A 24,570-nucleotide genomic window follows, 5' to 3' on the forward strand; every position below is an offset into this window, starting at 1 on the left:
GGGCCAATGGGCGGGGCGGCGCGGGATGCAGCCGGCGCGGCCCCGGGAGGATGCCGGCGCGGAGCCGCTACAGCCCGGTGGACGATGGCTGCGACGCGCGGGTGCCGCTGCACAGCGAGGAGGCCTTCCAGCACGGCATCGCCTTTCAGGCCAAGGTCAGCCGGCCGCCGCCGCAACAGGTCTGCGGGGCCCGGGCGCGACGGGCGGCTCTCGCCCCCTGGCCGCGGCCTGGCGCCCGGGAGAAGCGGAGACCGCGCTCCCCCCAGGCCGCGGCGCTCTCCTGCCTGCTCATTCTCCGGCTGAGGGAGCCGTGCCCGTCTCGGGGGCGGGGGCGGGCAGTTGGATCTCCCTCCCTCCCCCGGCGGGCTGGGCTCGGGGCGGGAGGGGAGGCCGGGCGCTGGCGCTGGCGCTGGCGCTGGCGGGGTTAAGGAGACGCGCAGCAGAAGAGGAAAGCGGCGAAGCCGAGGTTGTGCTTTTAACGTGTGGAGACCGTGGAAGAACCGCGGGATTGGCTCGCAGGAGCGGGGCTCCAGCTGCCGCTTCTGTGCTGGACCGCTGCCTCTTGCTCGAGATCGCCTTAATAACCCTTTTTATTTAGTTCTGCTAGGGCTCCTCTTCCACAGGGGTGTGCCATTCAGGCAGCAGCCTTTAGGGCGACAGAGCCATTTAGTTTGTGGCTTGCTTGTTAAGTGACGGTTGCTCGCGGCCAGTGTTTCAAGCTGATTTTTCCAGGGTCAGGACTTGAGCTTAAGAGCAGTAGGCGTTGGTCCCTAAAGACCTCAGCCAAGCAAGGTGAACGTGGGTGGACGCTTCTACCTCCGCGGAGCCCCGGGAAAGCTGCGGGGCTCTGCAGGGGACCCGGCCGCGGTCACAGGTGGGGCTGTAGGAAGGTGTTTGAGAGCAAGGTCCCCGCTCTCGCTGGCTCTTCTCCCTGCCGTGGGTCTGAGACTCCTCACCGTTGCTGATGGGTGGGAGGGTTCCCAGTTATCAGCCTACCTCCCTGCATCGAATCCCCTGCGACCCTGCAGGCTGTAGCCTTCTGTAGCTGGGGCCAGGTGCCAAACCATGTGGATCCTGGCAAGTGGCTTCCCCACCTCGGGAGATCCAGCCCCATCCTTTCTTCCCTCCTTGCTCAGAAAGTCCTTCCTGAGCCATGAGAGCAGGTCACCAGGCTGTCCAGACAAGGGCTTTTGTAGAGGAGGTAGAGGCATTTAAAAAGGATGCTCTAGTGAACCCAGATGATCTTTCAAATTGCTGTCCGTGCTCATTTTGTTTTTAGACAGGTGAAAGTACTAAATATGCAGCCAAAAAAACCAGAGAACAGAGCGCTTACTGATGTGAGGAGCTGTCACACCTGGGTTTGCAGAGCAGACGCCACACCAGGTCCCTCGCTCCTGCCAGCTGAGGGTTTCTCTCAGTGCTGCAAAACCTGCAGACTTGAACGTGCACAATGAGAGCACTGGAGCTGCCTATTAAGCAGCACTGGTTTCAGCCAGGAGGACAGGCCAGGTTTCTCCAGGGTTTCCCTGACTTGCTGACAAAAGAAGTCCAACAGCATACGCGGCCCCACACCCTACAGCAACTCCTTCTGACTCATGAGCCAGGTACTCTTATAAAGCAGAAACTAAGCATTTTTCAAGCCACCGCCTCCGACTCATGTGGAGGAGGAAGGCAGACTGCCTGCCGTAGCCACGAGCAGAGTCGGGCTGCACGCAGCAGCAGCAAAGCAATGACAGAACGTGTTGGGAAGGCTGGACGCTTGGGAAGGGCTTTGGGAGCCGACATTTTTTCCTTCGGCCATTCCCCTGCCAAGGCAAGTCGCAGGGTCTGGAGGACAGCTCCCTGCTCTCCCCAGCCTGCTTCCTCATTGCAGGAGGCGAGCGTGTATGAGAGGCACGTACATGGAGCATCCAGGCCCTTTGCCCCACTCAGCTTACTCCTCCATCCCTGGGATCTCCCTGTGCCATGAGCCGCTTGCTGCTGGTACCTGGCAGCTCTTGCTCCGCCGGCTTGCTGCGCGTGGCTCTCGGTGCCCGCTGTGGCGCAGCTGAATCCTCTTGGCACAGGCCAGCTCCTCCACGTCACTGCTCAGCCAGCCTGGCACACGTGCACGAGCAGATTGTGATGGCACGTGAGGTGGCAGCGCTCGCGCCATAGGGAGCGTAGGGAAAGAACTAGCCCTCGTGCCAGCCCAGGGCTTCCAGCTCAATACTAGATGCCATGGAGGCAGCCAAGGTACGGCTGGACACAAGCACTAGCTCGCTGTCATCAGGCTTCCATCCACCATGAGCGTTGGCACCCCTGCTTAAGAAGCTGCAATGAAATGCAGCCTGTTTTAGCGCGCAGGCAGGCCCCAGATGCCCAGAGTATCCCGTGCAAGCTCAGCTGGGCACTTGGTGTTGCAGGTGGAGGCTGCTCTTGGTTCAAGATGGAGCAGTGCAGGATACAGATTCTGGCTGCCCTCTGGGATCAGGAGGCGATCTCCACTCAGCTGGGCAAGCAGAAAGGCAGCAGGGAGGTCAAAGAAATCATAGGGCAGGAAGGGACCTCCAGAGGTCATCTAGTCCGACCCCTGCCTGAGGCAAGATCAGCCCTGTCCAAATCATCCCATGCAATCCGTAATCTAAACTCTACAATAAAGACTCCCATCAGCCCTGACACAACCAGGAGGAATCAAGGTGCGCTTTCATGGAAGGAGCTGGCTTTTGCAATCCAGAGTCTGGAAGGACTGTCAGCACCGGTAGCATTATCACTGGGAGAGGAAAAAACCCAGCCGCCCAGGGACTAGCTTACTCAAAAGTTGCTGCTTATTCTGAAAATGCCAGGGCCACTTTGCCTCCCATTCTGCATGTTCTAGACCCATCTCGTGGTTGTGTTTTTCAGTACATCGGCAGCTTGGACGTGCCGAGGCCCAACAGCCGCGTGGAGATCGTTGCAGCCATGAGGAGGATTCGGGTGAGTCTGACAGCACTGGTCCCCGTTGCAGTGGGAGGCTGCATTACATCTACGTGTAGAAGGAGCTGTTTTATGCCTCCAGGCTCCTCTGGTTCTGGCTCCTGCAATTTGCTGCTTTCTCGCCAAGCTCCAGATGCCCTGTCCTTTCGGAGGCACAGCTGGGGAGATGTTGGTTTCTCTCCGAGTACAACCACCTGTCCCCACTCCACCTCCCAGCTTTCAGTTCTTAGTACTGGGAATGACTAGTACAAGTGCATTTTCACCCCGGTTGTGTAGCAGGGCTGGGGGAAGGGTCCTGGCATGATTATTAGCATTGTAGCTTAAACTAGCTTTGATTTCTCAAGTGCAGCTTTGTTCCATCAGAGCCTCATCCCGGAGGCCAGGCTGAGGTCTGTTGTTTTCTAACCCAGCTGAAATCCTGCGGGTCTTAATTCTGAGCCTGTTCATGAAGTGTCTCCAACATCAGCCAAAGCAGATTTTGGAGTCCTGAATTCAAAGCCTTCAGAAGGGATTACCCTCATTTTCCTCAGTGTTTAAACATCTAATTTCATGGAGAATGGTGCTTTTTTTAAAAACTTTGCCTGTAACCAGCCGGAGAGCCGGTGTATTCATCTCCAGCTACGCGCAGAAATAAATTTCTCCGGCCCCCACCTGCCCAGAGACTACTAGCTTAGACCCTGCTCAAAGGACGTAGTGCAGAAGCAGTCTCAATGGTCCAACTATCCTAAAAGGTGGAAGTAAATAGCCAAGAGGCAATGGATGATGGTTGCTGGGGTGGCTAAGATGCTGTGATGATCATTAGTGTATTTTTAACTGCATTGCATTTTTGGCTCATCTGCCTCAAAATAGCTTTGCTAGAGAGGCTCTTTTCTGGTCCTCAGGTGGATAACACTCTTAAGCAAAAGATAAAAGGTGTTTAATAGCAATTCCTCGCAACTGTTGACAATGGCTGCTTCAGCACTGCTGCTGGGATGATGAATGACTTGATCTCTAGCCCCAGATCTTGGCAGTGCAGGAACGGGCCGGGGCTGCATGCGGACCATGCAGCACCTGCAGAACCAGGAGGGGCTGGTTATCCATTAATCTTATCACACTACTTTACATCAGACCTCCTGAGTCTTTCTTTAAACGGCATGGCATGCCTTTCCATATCACGCACTGTGCTGCTGGGTGTCATTCAGACACTTCCTGGCTGTGTCAAACAGAAGATGCTACTGTCTCAAAACCAGTTCATTGGCAATAAAACCTAGGTGATAAAGGATGAAGTAGGAGATCTTTGTCAAGACAGGCAGCCAGGGCACAGGATGTGGGCAATGTGGTGCTAGTCTGCACGCAGAGGCCCTGCCTGTGCTAGATTTCTTGTCTTAAACTCAGAGCTGGCCAAGCTACAAGCAGGGGGAAAAACCCAGGGCACAAGCCACTGATACCACTAGCCTTTTATTACTGCCTTCAGCCATTCACCGCCACTGCAGCACCCAGCAAACTGGGTGGCATAAAGAAGCTTGTGCTGTGTGACCTCTTCTGTCCAGTCTTTGGGGCGGTCACCAGGATTATGGGCGAGCCTGCTCTCCTGGATGCCTGCCCACTGGATCAGAGCAGAGGCCGTGCTGACTCTGCTGCCACCACCCTGCATTAGACACTCTGTCCCGGTGCCTGAAGCCAGCCCGCTCCACCCCAGCTGGTTTTCTAGGCTCTGGCAGAGCTGGTTGCTCCAGTCCTTTGTTACTCAGAGGAAGCAATAAGTGCAGGTTCAGAGCTCACTCCCATGTCTAATCCTGTGTCTTCACGGTGGCTAAATACATGCTGTCACCATGTGGGGAAAAAGAGACATCTGGCCGCTTACTCCCGAGCATTTCCCCCACGCTCCTCCCTTTAAATTAGCACAGGGAGCAAATGAAGGACACAGCCACTTGCACAGCCTGTTGCCCGGTCTGTTCCTTCCCAGCTTCACAGGACTCGCGCCCAGCTCCTGCGGCAGACAGAAGCGCCAGGGCACGGGGCACCCTCCCAGCTCAACGGGCCGCCTGCTTCCAGGAACCAGGTCCCAGAGCCATCAATTCTTGCATCCTGGGAGCATTGCTGTTACAGCGACCAGCTGTTCTGTGGAGGGGGAGCTTGAGGACACATTGCAAAATAGCCAGAAAGAGATCCTGCTTCCATCCCACAAATTCTTGCAGCGCAATTCAGCAAAGCCACTTGTGCATGTTCAGTCAGAGCCCGTGGGCAACGCAAGCTGGAAACCTTTGTTGCTGATCGCACTCCCTTCAGCGAAAGGGAAAAGAGTGCAAATACAATGGGTAGAGCAGGGGAAACTGATGCTCTCTGCAAGTCCCCCATTATGCAGAGTTACACATGCATCCGAATCTGCTAGTCCTCTCTGTGGATTATTAGCTGCATGCAGTTGCCATGTCGTTATATGAGCCTCCGAGTTCCCAGCGGCCCCCTGCTCCCTTCCCCCCTGACAAGAGGGGTGATGAAATGAGGTTAGCATCAGAACAGCAAGACCTGAAAGACGGTGCCGACAGGCCGCTGTGGTTCCAGCTACGGCTTATCCGTGGAGTCCAGTCCACAACACGGCTCACACAGCCTGCTCGGGAAAATGCGCTTCTGCTAACGGCTATGTAGGAACCCTGGATTCCGGAGGACGGCTGTCACAGTCGCTGCACAATTTCTCCTCTCTTGCCTGAGGCCATCCAGGGCTAAGCATCTGGGAACACTTGTGCTTTAGCCCTTTCTGCATGCCAGGGCAGCGATGCCCTTCAAGAGTTGGCCCTTGGATGCAGAATGGGTTCATCTGCGTAGAAATGGCATCACGCAGCCCTCCCTGCAGTTGCAGGCCCTTTGTTTCTTTCCGAGAGAGCGCACGAGGCACAGGGAGATCCCTTTGCACGAGCCAGGGTGAGTCCAGGGTGCAGCAAGTCTTTGGGGAGGGGTGTTGGGTCATCTCTGCTCCCCAGTGCTTTCAAGGGAGTAGCTAGTGGGCAGGATTCTGCCCTTTGCACACAGGGCTCTGCGGGTCCCAGGCCCAGGGAGGGAAGCAAACACTTGTCACGAAGCAGCTTCTCCAAGCAGGTGCAGGCTTGGAGCTGGGAGGAGGCTGGACTGCACCAGTAGGTGCTCAAAGACCTGGAGGGTACAAAACCCTCCCTTCCCAAATGCAGGTGGTAGTACCTCCAGTGGCTCTGCAGGCAGTGCTGTGGCCAGGCAGGTGTGGCTGGTCCCCAGGCCACCTGCTCCCTTCCAAGGGGGATGGGATGGAAGATGGAGCCACATGGGCTCCATCTTTGGCTTGGGGCAGAAGTAGGGGCTCAGCTGGCGCAGCCCAGACTCCAGCTGCGCAGGAGGCACGATCCCCTGCACAAAACCAAGGCACTCAGAGCATCAAACTCTCCCAGCCGTGAGCAGCACATCCACTGTGGTCTCCTGCTGAACAGGCCATGGGGAGCGGACCAAAAACACCTTGCCCCAAGGAGGATCCATCACACCCCCACTGCCCAGGCTGCTTGCCAAGAGCTCTCCAGGCTCTGCTGTTTCTTTCTCGGGGCACTCAGCTTTGTTTGGGATTTAAAAACCTGTGGTCCCACAGACCTCGAGCCCGAGTCACGGACCTCTGTGACATTTCAGCGCTCTTAAAGCTGTGCTGTCAAGTACAGCCAGGGCTGTCTAGCCACTCCTGCTTACAAGAGCGGCGACTTGCTGACTTCCTTCCCACGTTCTCCTCCTGTCTCCTTTTAACAAACCCAGTTTCTCAAGTTTGGCTGCTCTCCCCTCAGCGAGACGACGGCTAAGCATCAGAGAACTGCACTGATCCAGCCATAGCGCTGGCACTAAACCGGCTAACGCAGGCGAGAGGTGTGCTGGTTTCTGAGAAGGTGTCTGGCTGGGTAGTTCAGCATTTGATGCTACGTGCTCCTGACAGGCAGCCAGTTTTGGTTTAAGGCAGTGCTAGCGGGTTACGTGGACTTGGATGACTTGCCAAGCATCTAGGTGCCAACGCAGCTGTCATACCTGTCTAGGGACAGGACGGGCACCGAGGGAAGAGCCACGAAGATGCTGCTGTTTCTTAGCAAGCAGTCTGCATCACTCGAGGGGCAGGAAAGGGGGTTTTGCAGCAATTCACTGATGGGGTCTCCATTCATCCACCACCTCCCTGCTTCTCTCTCCCCCGCCAGCTGCACCCACATGCCTTCCCTGGCTCCACCTGTCCTTTCACCTTCATCCCCAGTGGACGAGACACCTCAGGTGGGTGCGTTGTCTGCACTGCGCTGGCTGCCATCTGCTCTGTCTAGTGGGAATATTGATCAGCACTATCAATCAATGTCCTGCCAGACAGAGCAGAGCTGCAGCGTCGGGAGAGGACAATTAGTCACCCAGATGGACTGGCAGGGGAAGCCAACGGGGCAGCGGAGAGCCACCAGCACAGAGGGGAGGGAGACGATGCGGTAACCCAGTTCCCGGGCAGCGCGTCTGGTCCTGTTGCCTGGTCTGCTACAGAGATCTTTGCATGCCCGCTCTGCTGCAGTTCAAGGCCCATCAGATGTGTGGCAATAGGGATTTCATGTGGTTTCAAGCCGTCACATATGATTAGGCTAATTGCTTGAGCCAGGTCCCTCAAAGGTAGAGTCGATCGTTGCATTTTCAGACTTTAATTGAGTGTTAATTGCAGCCAGTTTTAGCCCTAATCCCTCATTAGTTTGTTTTCCTTTCCTTTGTCAGCACTGTAGCTCCCTGCCACATCCTTGGCAGGACAGGCAACCAGGTGTGGACAGAAGATCCTACGCCAATCCAGAGGTCATCTTGGGAGAGACAGGCTCTGGGAGAAGTCCCGTTGCCTTCCCCATGCCCAGAGGATGGGGTCTGCAGGGCTTCCTCCCAGTCAGCCACTGAGGCCATTAACCAAAGCCATACAACCATCATTGCCATGAACCCATTCCCCAGACCTGTTCCTTGGCAAAGTGGCTGGGCACACGCAGACAGGAGAATCTGCCTCCCTCTTCACGGTCTGTGCAACTTGCTCGGCTCCGGCCCCCATGAGGAAGACCATCCTTAGCATCCCTCTGTCCTTCCAACTCTCCCTCCACTGAGCCACAGGTCATTGCTTTGTATAGTCATACCTGTTCTTTCCCAGCATACCTTGCAGCATCCTACAACTCCCACAATCCCTCTTGGGACTGCATCTCCCAGGATTCCTCGGCACTAAAGGGAGCCTCTACAAGCACTTCGTTAGAGCCCAGTTGGAGGGTCCTTGCCGCTCAGCCTACAGTCCATCCTCGCTTCACTGCAACGCAGCGTCTTGCTCTCTACTTTCACCTCCCTCTTTCATTCACTTGACCAATCCTTTCTGTTCATCCCTTGTTTTTTCTCCTGCCCAAGAAGGGGCAGCTCTACAGACCCTTTGCTGCTGAACATTGATACCGATTCTCTCGACATTTAGCTCTATGAATGTAAAACCCTTGGGCTTGTTTCTGTTCGCCCAGCCCTCTGTTTAACACTGGATTTTGGGGATGGGGGGATACACACCGCTGTGACAGAGGAGCGTAGGCCCTTCTGTGCAGCCACATTCTGCAAACCTAATTTTTTTGGTCATTTTGGATGTCTCAATCCTCAGCTCCTGTTCAGAGAGGAGGCTGCATGTCATCGATAACAGATGGATGGAGGGATCAGCCAGTGAAATGTGTAATCTCTAAGCAACAGTGACCTTTTAATGTCTTCCTTGCATTGCTGAAAACCGGATGGCTTCTTAAGTGAGGGGGTGGAACTCGTCACGCATGCTAACACTGTTTTGCATGGAAGTCTTGATGGATTGGGGTTAGCTGAAGGCTAATGCACAGAGCAGTTAAACATATAAAAGTTAAATTAAACTGTTAGCACCAAACTGAACAAGGGAGGGCTTTTCAATCAGCTTTAAAACTTGTAAATGCAATGAGGCAGGTAGTTTTGGATTGTAAAGCAAAGTAGCGTTAGCAGTACAATCATCTTACAGAGTGCTGGAGCACCTGGCTTCACGGATGGGGTGGAGAAGACCTCTTCTAGGCCTTCCAGCTGCTTTGAAATAAAGTGGCTTTTCCAACACTACTATTACTAGGCTGCAGAGGCACAGGAGGATGGAGTAGCGTGGCTTTCAAATGACATTAGTGTGTGGAACGGTCAATCTTGGCTCAAACCGGCTTCTGTCTGCGTGTTAGAAAAATGTAATTGAGATGGCAACCAGACTAATAGCAAGTGTGTTTGGTTAATGCATGAACGAGCAGGCCCCTGCGTCCAAGGGACAGTCACGCAAGTGAGCAAAGCCTGTGTAAGTGGGTGGCCTTCGTCCCATCTCTCCCGCCAGCGTGGCCCTGACTCCTAGCCTCCTTGGCTGAGGTTGTCGCCTGGGGCCTGCACTCCAGAGCAACTGGCCAGGGTCCAGGCACTGAGGGGGAAGCTGGTGGATGTGAGCGAGGGTTGCTTTTAAACAGGTTTCCCTTCAGTCTGTCCCACCCGGAGTCGGCTATGAGCCTTCTTCCTTCCTGTCTGCGAGCCAGTCTGCTCCCTGCGCCTGGAAGATGCTGGTCCTGCCGCTCTGGTAGATGCAATTTCTGCCTCAGGCCCCATATGTCCGATTCCTTTTGCGGGGGTCCCATGGGACAGTGGTCTCAAGGGACGCTGGCCATTAACAGAACGGGGCTTCGTACGGTGCTTGCTTTCCCCCTCCTGCTTTTGCTCTGCTTTGCACAGGTGCCTGACAACCTCCTTCAGGTCTGCAGCAAATGCCTCTGGTAAAGCTGCTCCGTAACGTTCCTCAGTGGGTCCCCGGGTGAGTGGCAAGGGGGGTAGCCCTTTCGTGATACCACGGGGTGGCCGTGTGGATCAGGCTCTGTCCGTCGCTGTCCCCTCCCTACTGCAGAACCCAAATCCTGATGTGGCTCGTGCCTGGGGCAAGGGGCTCCTAGCCATGGAGCCCTTGACTCACCTTGCGTTGCTGCCGCCCCTGGGGAAACGCCAGCTCTTGCTGGTCTCGCTTCCCTGCACCTGAGCTCAGGGCCGAGGAGCTGGGAAATGAGGCGGAGTTAATCATTCCTGGGTGACTGGGTGGTGCTGCCGTCCTGTGCCATTAGCGTTCCTGGGGAAGGGGGAACGCCCGACACATCCACCCAGAGGCCTCGGAGGTCAGGAGCGATTAGCAGGGGTGGGAAGGGGCCGCAGCACGGCAGCCTTACACGCCAAGCAGGCATCTAACTTGAGGTCATCTAAGGACACCATCATGGCTCAAGGTGGGGCAGGGATACGTGCATCACTTACGCAATGAATACAGGTCCCTGCCACGGTTGCAGAAGCCACGAGGCACTGCTGAAAGGAGAGCACAGGACGCAGGCGGCTCTTTCCCTCCGGCAAGTTTGCATCGCTGCAGCTGGAAATGGAGCGGGGCACGGCCCCCGGCGTTTGCAGCAGTCATGCAAGGGGGCAAGATCGACTCTTCAGCTGAAGGCCCCACAGTGCCCAGCCTGATGCGCTGCTCCGGGCGGCTGCGCTCTGTCCTGTCCAAGTTCGTGACGCCCACAAAGATGCTGCCCGAGACATGCTGGCTTGCGCCGCTGTCACAGCAGGGAGCCATGCTGGAGGGGGACCTGAGGGAGAGCAGAATCCCATGGCAGAGAACGTGTCCCTGCGGTGCTCTTCAGCTGTCCTGGCTCCGGCTCAACAAGAAGCCAGCCTTGGCCCTGCATGAGAAACCTTCTGGCTCTCCGGCACCCTGCCGTCCAAGCGCCCTGTCCCAGGCTAACAAGCCAGCGCAAAACCACTGGACTGCCAGGCTTGGCACTCCCCTGACACCTCTTCTGCCTCCCATGCACCTTTCCAGGGAGGCCTGCACTTCTCCTTGCCTGGATCTATCTTGCTGGGGTCATTTGACCCCAGCAGACTTCCTGCCTATGGCAAGGGGCTGGACCCGATGATCTCGTGAGGTCCCTTCTAGCCCCTAATGTCTAGGGTCCATGTCAGGCTGGATTCATTCATGCAGGGCACTGTGCAGCCTCAATGTTCAGGGCTGTAAGATGGGCTCATGCCTTCCCCACTCACAGAAATGCCAGGAGGGATGAGTTTTGTAGAAGGCCCTTTTTGGGGACGCAGGTGGAGTCGCCACGGCTGGATGCTGCTCCTGTCCAAGGCGTGTGTTTATGGGAGCAGACGGCACAGGCCCTGGCAGGGATGATGATCTGTGCAGGCCGCTTCCTGGAAGCGGGGTTTTCCAGTGTGCATCTCCTGCTGACATCCTACCATGCAAACATCGGCTTCCCCCGGCCATCAGCCCCTGGGGGGGCTTTGCCCATGATGTGCAGCATCCCAGCTGATGCTTTCCCCGATCTGTAGCAACCCAGGCTGGCAGTGGCCCGACGTCCACCCCTGAAGCTGCTGCAGGAAGAGCTGGGTCCAGAAAGCTGGTCTACAGATTGGGCTCCCGCTGGCTCGTGGCGTCCAGAGTGGAGGAGCAAGCACTCGTGGGGCTCTGTGCAGCCCCATGAGGTTGTGCATGCTGCAGCCTAGTGCCCTCCTCGCACACGCGTCCACAGGCGCAACGGGCACTCGGAAGCACCCAGCAGCGCCCGGCGGGCTCGGGGCTGGTGCAGAGGCACACCACCGGTCACTCTGATCCAGCCTACATGAGCAGCCCAAGCCTCCCTCCATCGGATCGTGCTCAGCAGCCGACCTGGAGCAAGGCGGTGGCTTCAGTCCAGCCCTTCGGGGCAGATGTCTGCATCAGAAGAGCTGTGCTGGGACTTGGGTGGGGAGCCGGCAGTAGCGACACCCGTGGCCAGGCCGTCCCTGGCTGCGCTGCCTGCCTCGTGAAACCCGGCCCCCGATTCACGGGGGAGGAGGGCAGAGGAGCTCCAGCTCTCGGTAAAGGAGGCAAAGGGGCTCTGCTCTCCCCCCGCCAGGGCACCTGGCAAGCACGACGGATGTGGGAGTCGTTGTGTGCAAACACAGGAACACCGCCTGTCAGCAAGGGTGGCGAGATGTTTTCTTTAGGCATACCGGGCTCACGCAGATGAGGCCTGTCTGGAAAAACAGGCAGGAAGGAAAAGAAAGGCCTGAGATAAGGCCGCGAACAGCAAGCCTTCTTCAGGACGATTAGCTTTTTTGCCTCTTACTTGGCCAACTACAAAGCTGGTGGAAGCCAGGACAGGAAAAGACCTGCAAGCACAGAACAGAGGAGCTCGGGCAAGATTTATCGCCTCCTTCTGAAGACAAGGGGCGTCATTTTGTGGGGGGCCGCTAGACAGACATGGGACCCGGCTGGGATGGCTGGAGAAGCCAGGTGCGTGGGTCTCCGCTGCCAGGTGGGAATGCCTTAGCTAAGACAGACGGGCATCATTAAAGGTACTTTCCCCCCAGTGCATTCCTCCTCTCCCTGAAGCAAGCAGTGCTTCAGTTTGGAGAGGCTGTTTCATTGCTATCCACCCCCCAGGTCACCGAGACGGACCTGCTGGAAAAGGGCCCAGTCGAAGAGTGGGAGAATCACAGGCTCCTGCTCTGGGTTGGGGAAGGCATGAAGCTGACACGAGGCAGGGTGTCTTTGGAGGGACCAGAGGAAGGGATGCGCTAGCCTCATCCCGCAGAAGGCCGTGGTCCCGGCAGGCAGCTTTTGTGCAGGGAGCGAGCTGCGGGAGCTGTAATAAGTCAAGGAGTGGAAGGGGCTGATTTAAGCGAGAAGAAAGGGCTTATTCAGGTTCTGCCCAGCACTCCCCGCGTCCATTGTGCTCTGAGCTTGCTTTCTGCTCTCCGCTGGACAGCTTTATGTTTCCAAGGCTCATAAATCCTCCCTCCCCGCCGGATGGGAGGCGCGCTCCTGTGCTGTGCTGCGTGCTCAGGAGGGCCTGTTTGCATGTTGCCCAGTGACTGCGGGCACCAGCTCCGACTATGACACACCGGCTCCTCGTGATGCCTTAACGACCTTCGCTCTGTGTTCCCGGGACGGAGGACCTGGGCAGCTCCATGTGCTGCAGGGTCGGGGAATGAAAGCCCTTAGCTACGTGGCAGAGCTGGTAAGATCACCCGGCTCCAGCCGTCCACTCCTTTCAAAGATGTGGGGGAAAGTAATAGGATTAAAAACTATCCCGTTCAGACCCTTGGAGTTGAAGCTTCTCTAACATGAGATCCAGGAGCTGGTGCTTCCAGCACCCGTTGCTTACGGGGTAGCTCCAGGTTCGTGTACAACCGCGAGAACTTGGTTCAGAACGGGGAACTTTCCATTAATATGAACTCTTTAGGCTTCTCTGCATTGTTAGCATCTAAAGCCACCCCCTGGCCCCTGAGGCTCCTGCCTGCAGCGGCCATGGGGGGAAAGGGTTCTTTCCACATTGCTTAAATAAGCTACTTGCTGCAGCACAACAAGGTGCCCACTTAGGTACAGTGGCACAAATCGGTTTCCAGCAAGCTCCGGGTATTGGGGACAGCCCTTCCCCACGGGTCTGCCCCTCCTTGCCACCTACCTCCTGGGGCCGTCTAGCAGGCACGTTTGGGGGCAGTGGTGGAGGCTCAGTCTTTTGGAAGAAAATAGCGCATCCATCAGCAGGACGCTTCTCGTCACGAAGCCGCTGATGTCTAGCGCAGCACCCGGCCAGCTCTTCCTTTCTGTCCCTGGGTCCCTTGAAAGCTAAATCAGCAGCAAAGTGCCCGAAAGCTCACCTCTCCCATGTATTCAGCTTGTCCAATAAAAGCTGCTATCAGGAAACCCCCTTGCTTCCTGCATAGATCTGGACCGTCACAGCTACAGCACTCCAACTTTGGGCGCTGGACTAGATGTGACCTCCTGAGGTCCCTTCAACCCTCATTTTGTATGATTTGATGAACGCTACTAAGATTTTTGTTGCCCATTCAGCTAAAATGCTGTGGAGCTGCTGGCTCGGAAGAGGTGACCCAGCCCCTGTGAGGAGGTCCAGGCAGGCTCTGGTATGTCCCTGGCTCTGCTTTAAAAACATCACCTGCCTGACGATTGCAGCGTGCTGGGTTCGGTGGCTATGGTGATGCCCCACAGACTAGCCCCGAGGGGCAGGGGCACCTCCCAAGACCCACAGGCCTTTGCATGTGTGATGATATTCTCATTTCCATAACGAAGGCCCTGCTGACATAATTAATCACCTTAAGCATTGCTTCCCATTCATGGAAGATATTCCGGGGGCTAGCTACCGCATGTCATTTTGAATGCGCATTAGTCCGTCCTCTTTCTTTGGCAGACACGTGTGTAATTTATATCTGCTTGGGTGGAATTAGTCAATGAAATATGCATCACCCGGCTCCATTACCATTTTTACTCGTGCAGCTCTTTGCTCTCGGGTACGTTAATATTGCACACTAACAGCGCGTGGGGCCACGGGAAAGGCAGCACATTAAACACAGATGAATGCAGGAGGGTTTCTAGAGGTTTGGCTTCCTCCAGAACAGAACAGCACTGGAAATTAATGAAGCTGCTAAATTAAAGACAAGGCAGTTCCCCTTTCTGGCTTTCATCCTTATAATATCCCCCAGTTAGTCTCTTGAGCTTGGACAAACCTCTCTCTACAGACCCATACCCATGCCTATTGGCCTCTCCAAATGCTAGTGTCCAAACACGGTTTTAGCTCCTGCCGGGTCCAGAACAGCTCTGGAGCTCCCGGAGCTGGCGAGGAGACTGAACGTGGCCAAAGGGCATTTGATCCTTGGTAACCTTGAGAGATGTAGAAGAAACTCAGATATCACCTCAATTATAGGGGAAAAATAGCCAAGGAACAAAGAAGCCCAAAGAGCCAGGATCAGATTAACCCATGAATGCCCTGTGTCTCCTACACCAGTGCACATTTGCCATTGCGGGGGATAACGCTGACTAGCTTGAGCCCATTTTGGAGGAGTTTGTGCTGTATAAACCCGGTGAGCTACAGGCAATTCCAAGATAGTCCTAGAAGCTCTCGCTCAACCAAGTGACTGATGCTGGATCCTGCCTGCTTCTGTGGGCAGAGATGGAGCTGCCCCTCAGGACTGTGGGCCCCCTGCAAGGTGCTGCCACCCTGGACCGGGAGGATTCGATGCCTTGCAGCTGCATTTCAGGATGCAAAGAGCTTCAGCCGCTTGGATGCCAAATCAGAGCTACTGTCCTGCCCTGTCCCATCTTGCTTCCAGCCCAAACAAGGGGTGAGGACATCAGGCTGCCTCGCTGGCTGCTTGAGGAGTCCTGCTGGCTAAGAAGGGGCTTCTTATTCAGTCCTGGCAAAGGCAGACGTCAGGAAGCAGCGGTGCCTCTGCAGAGCCAGGGCTGGATGCAGCCTGAAGGCTTGGACGAGGAGCTGTGTGGGGGCGAGGTGGCAGCCCGGGGCCGTGGCGGGGAACGCTGCGCCATGTGCTCTCTTGGAAGTCTTGGCGATGCTCTTCCCGGCCACCTACAAGAAGGGCAGTAGCTCTTTAGCAGGCAGCCCAGTCCACCCTGCTTGGGCTGGTGTTCACGGGTCATGAGCAAGCCCCAAGCGCAGGTGAAGGGTGAGACTCCAGTGCCTCTGCGGCTGGTGGGTCTGGGCTGCATGGCTGAGGGTGAAGGCAGGAGGGGACGCCAGCTCCGGCTGCTGCAGGATCAGGCCTGCCACTTGGTTCAGCAGTCTCAGCACCCCCCAGACCCTGCCCAAATCGCTCTTGGCCAGGACCCTTTCCATGCAGGACCCCATCTCAGGACCCGACTGCTGCTAGGGCAGGCGAGGGGCAGCACCGAACAGGGCATTTGCCCCCCGGGGAGGCGGTCTCCCCTCCAGACACTTGCACAGGGCCCAGATGCAGAATGCATTTCCTGCCACATCTCTGCGCTCCCCTCTTGCTGGTGCTCCGGTCCATGAGCCCAGTCGCTCTGCAGGATGGGTTCGCTCTCCCCCTTCTGCATCTGCACCTTGCTTGCAATGAGCTGTGCAGCGGCCGCAGGCCCCATCGGAGACTTGTACAGCCACCTCTAAGCCTGGGACGAGAGAGCGGGCGGCGGGTCAGGAGCGAGGGGCTGAGCGCGGCCGCGGCGCACGAGGGCGCGATGCAGCTGACGACAGCTGCCTGAGCGTGCGAGAAGTTCACGTGGTCTCCCAGGACTTCAAACCGCGCCCCCACTGTGGCCCCGCGCCCCCGCCGCCATTAGCATTCGCTCCTCCACTTGCAGCAGAACGTCTCGCAGATGTCGCTGCGGCTTCACGTGTGCTGGGGCAATGGCTAGACTACTAAGCAGCTGGTCTCCAAGCAGTAACTCACAGGAGATCGAGGGGCTGCCGCTGAATCAGGGCGGTGCCTCACCCCGTGAGCCTGCTGGAGCCCTGGAGGTTTAGGAGCAGCGTCGGAAGCATCTTGCGCAGGAAAGGCCCCAAGTTTTCTGGGTCGGAGGCTGGTCAGAATGACAACGGGGGTCGCTGGGGGCGTTGAGCCTCTGCAGTACATCCCCTTGCTAGCAGCGGCGTATGAATTTGCCCACAATTGAGACTCCACGTGGCCCTTTATGATGGCGTCTGCATGACTAGGTCCCTGTTTCCTGTGCCGATGGCTGCGACGCTATCCTGCCAGTGCCTAAGCACCCCAGACGGTGCCTTCCCACCAGCCGGAGCGCCCCTCGCCCTGCCGCGGCCCAGGGTGATGCGCAGAGCCCAGGTGCGAGAGCCATGCATCACCGTACCCCATGCCTTGCAGCTGAGTCCGGTTTGGGGGTGATGCTGATGGGGGAGACGCACGCGTCAGGAAAGCACCAGCCACTGCAAGGGCAGCCCCCTGCCCGCGTCCTGGGGCAGACGCTTGGAGAGGAGAAGGGCGAGCCACGGTCCTCTTACGCAGCAGCCACCTGCGCCTCTGCTCCAGGCAGGACACCAGGTGGATGAAGCCCCCGGGCTTGCGCAGGGATAGAAAGTTTATCTCCCAGATGAGACACGGGGGCGCTCTGGGAGTTTTAGAAGCAAACATGTCCAGACGGAGCTGTTTCAGCTGCTGCCCAGGCACAGGAAATGCTCCCCTGGCCTCGCACACATGGTGCCTCGCTGGAGGCGCAAATAAGCAACCACAGGCAGCAAATCCCTGGGTCTTTTTTTCTTTTCTAATCCTGTTTTAAATGTAGCCCCTATCAAACGAGCAGTGATTTGAATCTGTAACAAGCTGCAAGCCAGGAGGGGCTTTCACAGCCGCTGAGCTGCAAAAATTGCCTTTGAAGGCAGCGCGAGCATCTGGGCCAAGGCCTGCGATGGAGACCAACAGGCCTCCTGCGCTGCCGAGGCTCAGGAGAGGTGCCCACGTAACGGGGATGTCGGTCGCCTCCGCGCTGCCGTTTGCAGCTACCAGTCCGCCCAGCAATGGCTCCCTTGCCGATCCCCCCAGCTCCGTTACAGCACAGTTTATGTCATTAGGCTGTTAAAATGGGGATTTATAATCCCTGCTTTCAAGCTGTGGTAACTTTTACATCGAGGAAAGCCAAAGTTTTTTTGTTTAGCTAGAGGAGATCGTGACAGCAATACTGGCTCTGACGGAGCCCGGTTGATTTAAGCCAGTCAAAGACCTGGCCGAGGGAGGCCAGTTTCTGACTGAGGAAAGCTCAATGCTGGGCACAAGACTTGTGTTTCAAAACAAAGCCTCAGAGGGGACGGGAGGATTGGGTCCATATGCAAAGCTGTGAGGTCTCCTGGCTGTTTCTGCTGGTTGTATCAAAGGCAAGGACCCCTCACCATCACCACGGACGGGATTGCAGACACGGGCCTGGACTCCCCGGGGGCAGAGAGGCCCTGGAGGTTGATGCGATTGCAGAAATGGCCGGGATAATTGCATCCCTCCAAAGGGAAACCGCTCCCGTCTTCCCTGCGTGCTGCAGCACAAGGACACAGGAGTTGCCGTGAGCCCTAAGTTTCTAGCTTGTGCTGCCAGCGCTGTGGCGTAGGGTCAAGGCCTGCCGGCACTTTTGAAGGGTGCACATGGGCACTTGCAGACCCGCCAGGCAGCCTGGGCCGTCTCCACCTGCATTGCCCAGCACCCTGGTACCCTGCCCCGCAGCCTCTGCCAACGCACGCTCCCCTGCGCTGCAGTCGTGCCGTTGGGGCAGTCGCACCCAGGGCCGCCCCCAGCTTGCTTTGCCCCCAGCCAGGCTGGCCGAGCACGGAGCACCCGCGAAGAGCAGGCAAAAACCCAGCCCTTTCCATGCAAACAGCCCACGAAACTGTGCTTAGCCGCTCCCGGCTAAAAGGGTCACTCTGAATGAAAGCCCAGACTCCTGCGGCTTTGGCGGCGCGCCAGCTGCCCACGCTGTGCGCAGCGGGGTGGAGCGGCGAGCGCGGGACCAGACAAAAAGACGGGTTCGTAAACCTGGCGCTGACTAGAGCTGCAGGAGGGGGGTGGGGGTCTCTCGCCGGGGGGACCTGCAGACTTCCCACCTCTGCTCACCCCAATCTCTCTCCCCTTCGTAGTATGAATTCAAAGCGAAGAACATCAAGAAGAAAAAGGTCAGCCTCGTCGTCTCCGTGGACGGGGTGAAGGTGATCCTGCGCAAGAAGCAGAAGGTAGGACTCCGCGCGCCTCCCGGCCACCGGCAGGGGTTGGCATCCAGCTTTTGCGGTGTTTTATGCCCCCTCTCCTCTCCTTTGCAGAGGAAGGAATGGAGCTGGGACGAGAGTAAGATGCTGGTGATGCACGACCCTGTCTACAGGTACGTGGCCCAGGGTCTGCGCCCGAGGCAATTAATCACATCTCCGACCACCTGCAGCCGGGCTCCTGCAGGCTGACGCGCTGCCCGCTCGGCGGGCCGCGGCAACACAAACACCGCTGCCGAATTCCTGCTTCCTGAAGGACCCGTCGCGTCGCTTAGCTCAACCCACCTGACAAGCCCCCCGTTATAAGTGCAGGCGAGAAGCGCCCGGGGCTGAGAGGTGAAAGCCGCTGGCCTTCCCTGCTATCCAGGAGAAAACTCCTCCGCTGGTTGCCTCCCAGCCCAGACTCGCCCTTGATCTTGTTCACCTGGAGAAAGACGCAGCCGCTCTCCTTGCTAGCGGGACCTGTGGCAGGGCTCTGCGGGCACAAGGTGCCGACCCATCTCGGGCTCCCAAACCACGCTGCCCCTTCTCGGTGTGCATCCAGGCGCTCCCCGCACCCTACAGCTGGGAGCCCCACTTCTGGCACCGCAGCGGGGCAGGTGGGCAGCCCATGGGGCGGCAGATCAGCAAGGGGGCTGGGAGCGCCGTGCAGGGCGCCTGCTTCACGGGCGGCTTTTCTAACCGCAGAGGTCCCATGAGACCCTGCCCCTAAGCGCAGCCAGGCAAAGCAGACAGGTTTTGGGGCCTGGCGGCCTGTAAGGAAAGGTGTTTGGGGCACTGCAGCGGTGTGGAGGAAGAGAGACCCCGGGAGGCAGCGAGGGAACAGCGGGGTTTAGGGCCCAGAAATCGGTGGCAAACCACCAAGCAGACCTCCTTTCCGAGGGCTCTGAGCTGGTCTGGGCCCACAGATCTGCTAGCCGAGAATTGCAAAAGCACGAGGCAGGATGGCCTGTGTTTTCAGCCCGGGAAGAGGGCCCGAGGGAACACGCTGCTGCGCTTTTACCTCTCTCCTGATGCTCTTCAGCGCTACCGGGCTGTTTGCCAGGCAAAAAGGGTAATTTCACTAGATTCTCTAGCAACACACTGGATTGTTCCTAAAATAATCACCGTGGAAGAGGTGCTTGTGACAGGATCCAGGGAAGCGCTTTTGATAATTGTCCCGATTGAAATTTCAAAATGACGTGCGGAGGCAGAGGAAAGAAAGGTAAAGATGCAAATCCGTGCCTCCGGTTCCCTCCGCATGCAGAGCGGAAAGGCACCGGCCCATTTTCCACCACATAAAACAAGCTGCCTGGAATAAAAGGTAAAAAAGAAAAGATCTGTGCAGCGGAGCCAGGCCCCTGGGGAGGATGAAAATCTTTTGAGCCGCGGACGGGCCATGGAGCCAATTCCCCCGCCTCAGTTGATGTAGCAGAGGGAAGCTGCCTTTTGTGCTGCACCATCTGCCTGTCGCTGACGATAACGGGCCCGTGCTACAGGCTGCTTCTCTCTGCTCTTTGCCGCATCTCAAGCTCGGATAGGAATCAACTCGCTCTGCAAACGCAGCTCTCCGTGCCCTCGCGAGGCTGCTTGGGAAGCCCCTCCGCCGAGCTGCCCTGAGGCAGCGGGTCCTTTCCCTGGACCCTGCCTCATTCAGCCGTGCAGCAGACGGCCCGCTGCTCTCAGATCTGGCTGCCTTATCCTTGGCCCAGCAAAGCAGGGGACCGAGACGAGCAGGGGAACGGCTAGGGGCTCGTGACCGCAAAGATTAGACGAGCCGGGCATTTGTGCCCGTGGTCGGGAGAGCAGCACGCAGCCTCCCCTCCCGTGGGACGCCACGAGACGCCTGCGTGTCCTGCAGTCAGAGCCATCGCAGCCCTCACTGGCTCGATGAGCTTTTCCAGTGGGCTCTTGCTCATTTGTGCTGTGCCCATCTCTCCTAGGATCTTCTATGTGTCGCACGACTCGCAGGACCTGAAGATCTTCAGCTACATCGCGAGGGACAGTGCCAACAACTCCTTCAGGTGCAACGTCTTCAAGTCCAAGAAGAAGGTGCATGTTGCCAGGAGCGTGGTAGGGGTACGGGCCCATGGGCAGGGTGCAGGAGAGGGTCCCCCACCCCGAAGCAGCACAGGGCAGAGCTAAGGGGAGAAGTCTGCCGAGGACTCGTCCCGACTGCCCAGAGATGGAGGCATAGTCTAGACCCCATCCCTGCCAGCGCGAGCAAGCAGCTGGGGAGTCCGGCTGGTGTCCACAGCCCAGCACGCCTCCTCCCAGCCGTCAGCAGGCCGCGGGGCAGCAGCTGCACGAGGCAATGCGTGTCAGACTGCTGCCTGCCTGGGCGCCCCAGCATCTCCTCCATGGCAAGGTGGATGGGAGCAGGACCCCGTGCCAGCCAGCCCCATCCCACAGACATCTGCCCCCCGGTCTCGTCCCGCAGAGCCAGGCCATGCGGGTGGTGCGGACGGTGGGCCAGGCTTTCGAGGTGTGCCACAAGCTGAGCCTGCAGCACACGCTCCAGAACGCCGACGGCCAGGCGGACGGCGCCAGCGACAAGTCAGAGGAGCAGCCGCTGGAAGGTGAGCCCTGCGCGCAGCGCTCCTAGACGGGCAGAGGGGCCGGGGCTTGGGCCGGGGCCCTGGGGACACAGCCTCGGGCCAGGCTGCCCCCGATGCTTGCACCTGTAAGAGCGCTGTGCAGACATCGCAGGGGGTCACCGCTTGCAGCTGAGCCTCGGGGCAAAGGAGCCCACCCAAGGCTGTGCAGGGAGGTGGCAGCGGAAACCTCTGCAGCCTCGACCCTGAGGCAGAGCTGGTCACTAGACCGCTTGCCCCAGCTGGAGGAGACGCTGCCTGCGCCCGTCGGCGTGGCCCCCTGGCATCGTGACGCTCTCATGTGCTTTCTTCCCTGGCTCGAAGCTCTGCAGATGCAGGGAGCCAAGATGGCAGAGGTGGATGAGGCTGATGCGGACTCTGACGGCATCTGCCTCTCCGACCGGGGGTCCGGGGAGCTGCTGCCCACCCGGGAGGAGCTGGGACTGGCAAAGCCTGGGCTGGCTCTCATGGACCACAACGGCCAGGTAATACGGTGCGGGAGTGGGGGCCGTGGTCCGGGCGCGGCTTCGGCAGCTCCGCAGGGTACCAGACCCCTGGCCCCTGCCTGGGTTCAGCGGGATTTGTTGCGGGGGCTTGAACGGCCGCCACGTCCCGGGGGTCGCACTGCAGAGGGGCTCGGCCCGACATCCACTCCCCGTTCCAGCTCCCCCGCGGGGCACCGCCCGGCCCCAGGCCTAAATCTCACCCGGCTCCAGGTGGGAGCCGGCAGTGGCCAGAGCCCTCGGTAAGGGCATCTCTGTGCCTAGGACGCTGAGAGCTGCTCCGTGTGCCCGCCGGTCTCCCAGCAGCTACGCAGCCCTGGCAGCCCCTGCTCCTCCGCCTCCGTGACCCCCCTGGCCTCGCAGCACTGCCTGCAGCTGCTGCAGCACCAGCTCCTCCAGCAGCAGCAGCAGACCCAGGTGGCCGTGGCCCAGGTACAGACCCCTGCGTCCCCCCGCAACCTCTGCCCTGGGGACCCCCAGCTCGGTGCTCAGATACCTCGAGCCCCCTGCTCCAGGCCAGGCCCTCGCCGGGAGCTGCCGTAAGGGGAGGCTCGTGGAGCCCCTCGAGCAGCCGGGGGGGAGGCACACAGCCGCCGTTCTGCCCCGCCAGGTGCAGCTGCTGAAAGACCAGCTGGCCGCCGAGACGGCCGCCCGTATCGAGGCGCAGGCCAGGGTCCGGCAGCTGCTGCTGACCAACCGGGACCTGCTGCAGCACGTCTCGCTGCTGGTGAAGCAGCTGAAGGAGCTGGAGGTCCAGGTGCGGCACCGGCACCCAGGTGAGACGCGGGGCAGCCCGCGAGGGCGCGACCCGGAGCGCTGGCGCCGGGGGGCACAGAGCCGCTAACCCCGGAGGCCTCCCCTTGTGTGTCGGCAGTCGACCGGTCCCTGCAGAACCTGGCCCTGAACCTGAAGAACCACTATAGCCTGGAGATGGGCCTGCCCTCCACCTCCAGCCCCGCCAGCATCCTGGGCAGCCCAGTGGCCCCCAGCTCACTGGGCACCAGCGAGTCCTACCTCAACCTCCTAAGCCTGGACAAGGGCCGGCAGCGCCCAAACCCCCAGGACGGGGAGGAGGGCCCGGCAGGGCAGGACGGGCTGGGCCGGAGCGTGGAGGGCTCGGAGGTCAGCGCCGGCGCGCTGCCCAACGGGACAGGCAGGCAGAGCACGGAGGATCCTGGCGGCAGGGCAGACGACAGGTAGGGCAGGGTGCCGGGGCCGTGCTTCCTGCGTGGGGATGGGGTGGGCAGCAAGAGGGGGCCTCGTGGCCACCCCTGCAGCCGGACGGGGGATGCCTCCGCTGCACGGCATCCAGTGCCCCCCCGGGGAGTCCCCCGTTCTCAGCTTCAGGTGTCTCCCCAGGCCACAGCCGCCCATCCCCAAGATCAACCCGCCCCCTCCTGTCCTGCGCAAGCGGTCTAGCAAGACCTCGCCGAGCCTGGAGGTGGAGAGCACCATGCCCGCCAGCCCCCGCGGCCCCCAGCTCGGTGCCGAGACCCGGACGCCGGCGCCCTGCACGGAGCAGCTCCCTTCGCAGGGGGGCCCGAGCAAGGACCGGGTGGGGCAAAACGGGCACGCGTCCCCAGCGCCCGGCCCGTGCCGGCAGCCAGCCGCGGGGCCCGGACCTGGGAGCCCGGGGACAGGGTGCGGCAGCGCAGGTGGTGCCATGGACAGCACGCCTTCGTTCTCCGCGGGCAACGAGACCTGCCTGCACATCAGCTTCTCGGAGGACGAGCTGCTGGAGAACGCGCTGGATGAGGCCCCGGGGCCCAGGAGGGTCCCTGCCTAGCCTGGCGGGGCACAGGGCGGCTCGCACGTGGCCCCGGGGCCAGCCCAGCCGGGGAAGCGCTGTGCTCGGGGCAGCAGGGCCGGCTGTCCCCTTGCAGCGCAGCAGAACGAGGCCCCCGCCCCGTCTGCACCAGCTTCCCCCGGTAGCTGCGGGGCTGCCAGGAGCTGCCATCACGGCTTGCAGCGACTTGGCTGGGTCCTTGCCACTTACCAGAGGACAAGCAGATGCCATCGGGCACCCCGGACACCTGGGCCAGCTGGCTGCCAAGGCCCAAATTTACTGCCACAGCCCCTCGTGGGGCTAACGCCAGCCCAGCGCAGCCCCGGGGCGCACCCCTGGGCAACGGGACACGGGGACGCCAGACTGGCAGTGCCGTGCCGCGTGCTCCGGGCCTCGGCGACCAGCACTTTCCCGCCTCCCAGCATCTTCCCCGTCACTGTCCCGGGCTTCGCGCTGGTCCCAGACCGAGCAGGGCGGGTGGGTGCAGAGCTCGGCGAGCTGGAAAGCAGAGGCCTCTCGGCCCCCAGCGCACGCCAGAGCCGGCTGCACGCGCAGCGCCGTTCAGCCTTCCCCGGGGCGGTGCCAGCCTCTCCCGCTGCCCCCACTTGTAGATTATTATTCAGAGCAAAGCTGCATTGTCAGCGTGTTTTATGTCATCTCCGCCGCAGCTTGCCCCGCGGACGGGGTGGGCCACGGGGCAGCCACCGCTGCTCGTGCTGCAGGCTGGCGGGGACTAAGCGTTGCGTCCCAGCCCCGGGGGTCGGCGAATGGGCAGGAGGTTCGGGTCGGGAAGGCGTTGGCAGGCGATGGAGGTGGGAGGCCGAGGAGTGGGGCAGTTTGGTGCCCAGCGCAGCGCTTCCTCCCCGGCTTCACCCACCAGCGACGGCATCGGGGCGGGCGGCCCCACGAGGCCCAGAGCGACCAGACCGTCGTCAGCTCGCAGTGGTCCTGCTGCCGTCTCACGCCTGGGAGCCTGGGCGGGGGGTCCCTGTCGAGGCAGGGCCAGACCGGAGAGCCGTGCTGACCCCCAAACTCTCCAGCCCCCAGCTGGGGTGTGCTGTAGTCCGCCGGACGCCAGACAGGAATGCACTTGTGCATTAACAGACCTCTCCAGAAAATAAACACGTCCAACTTCCATGGGGAAAGGTGGTTTTTGTGCATGCTAGTCGCCGGGGCTGGGGCTGCATCGAAGCCAGTGCTTCAGCTGCTGGGAGGGGGCC

The 24,570-nt window shown here is 59.4% G+C and overlaps 1 protein-coding gene across 3 annotated transcripts; it reads left to right on the forward strand.

Annotated features, from left to right (window-relative positions):
- Positions 1 to 15: 15 nt before the first annotated feature.
- LOC109314046 (carboxyl-terminal PDZ ligand of neuronal nitric oxide synthase protein-like) lies at positions 16 to 23,991 on the forward strand. Of its 3 annotated transcripts, XM_019540984.1 has the most exons (11): positions 16 to 155; positions 2,884 to 2,955; positions 18,366 to 18,458; positions 18,546 to 18,604; positions 20,411 to 20,519; positions 20,908 to 21,046; positions 21,386 to 21,546; positions 21,829 to 21,996; positions 22,175 to 22,340; positions 22,439 to 22,760; positions 22,924 to 23,991. In XM_019540984.1, exons 1-11 carry the CDS (start codon positions 51 to 53, stop codon positions 23,348 to 23,350), a joined length of 1,821 nt encoding a protein of 606 aa, XP_019396529.1. In that variant the 5' UTR covers positions 16 to 50; the 3' UTR covers positions 23,351 to 23,991. The 3 variants fall into 3 exon arrangements, with proteins under 3 accessions (XP_019396529.1, XP_019396528.1, XP_019396530.1); XM_019540983.1 differs by having other exon boundaries at positions 18,366 to 18,604; XM_019540985.1 differs by lacking the exon at positions 21,829 to 21,996 and having other exon boundaries at positions 18,366 to 18,604.
- The last annotated feature ends 579 nt before the right edge of the window (positions 23,992 to 24,570 follow it).

Source organism: Crocodylus porosus, unplaced genomic scaffold (assembly GCF_001723895.1).
Source record: "Crocodylus porosus isolate Cpor-Errol unplaced genomic scaffold, CroPor_comp1, whole genome shotgun sequence".
In the NCBI taxonomy this organism is placed as follows: Eukaryota; Metazoa; Chordata; order Crocodylia; family Crocodylidae; genus Crocodylus; species Crocodylus porosus.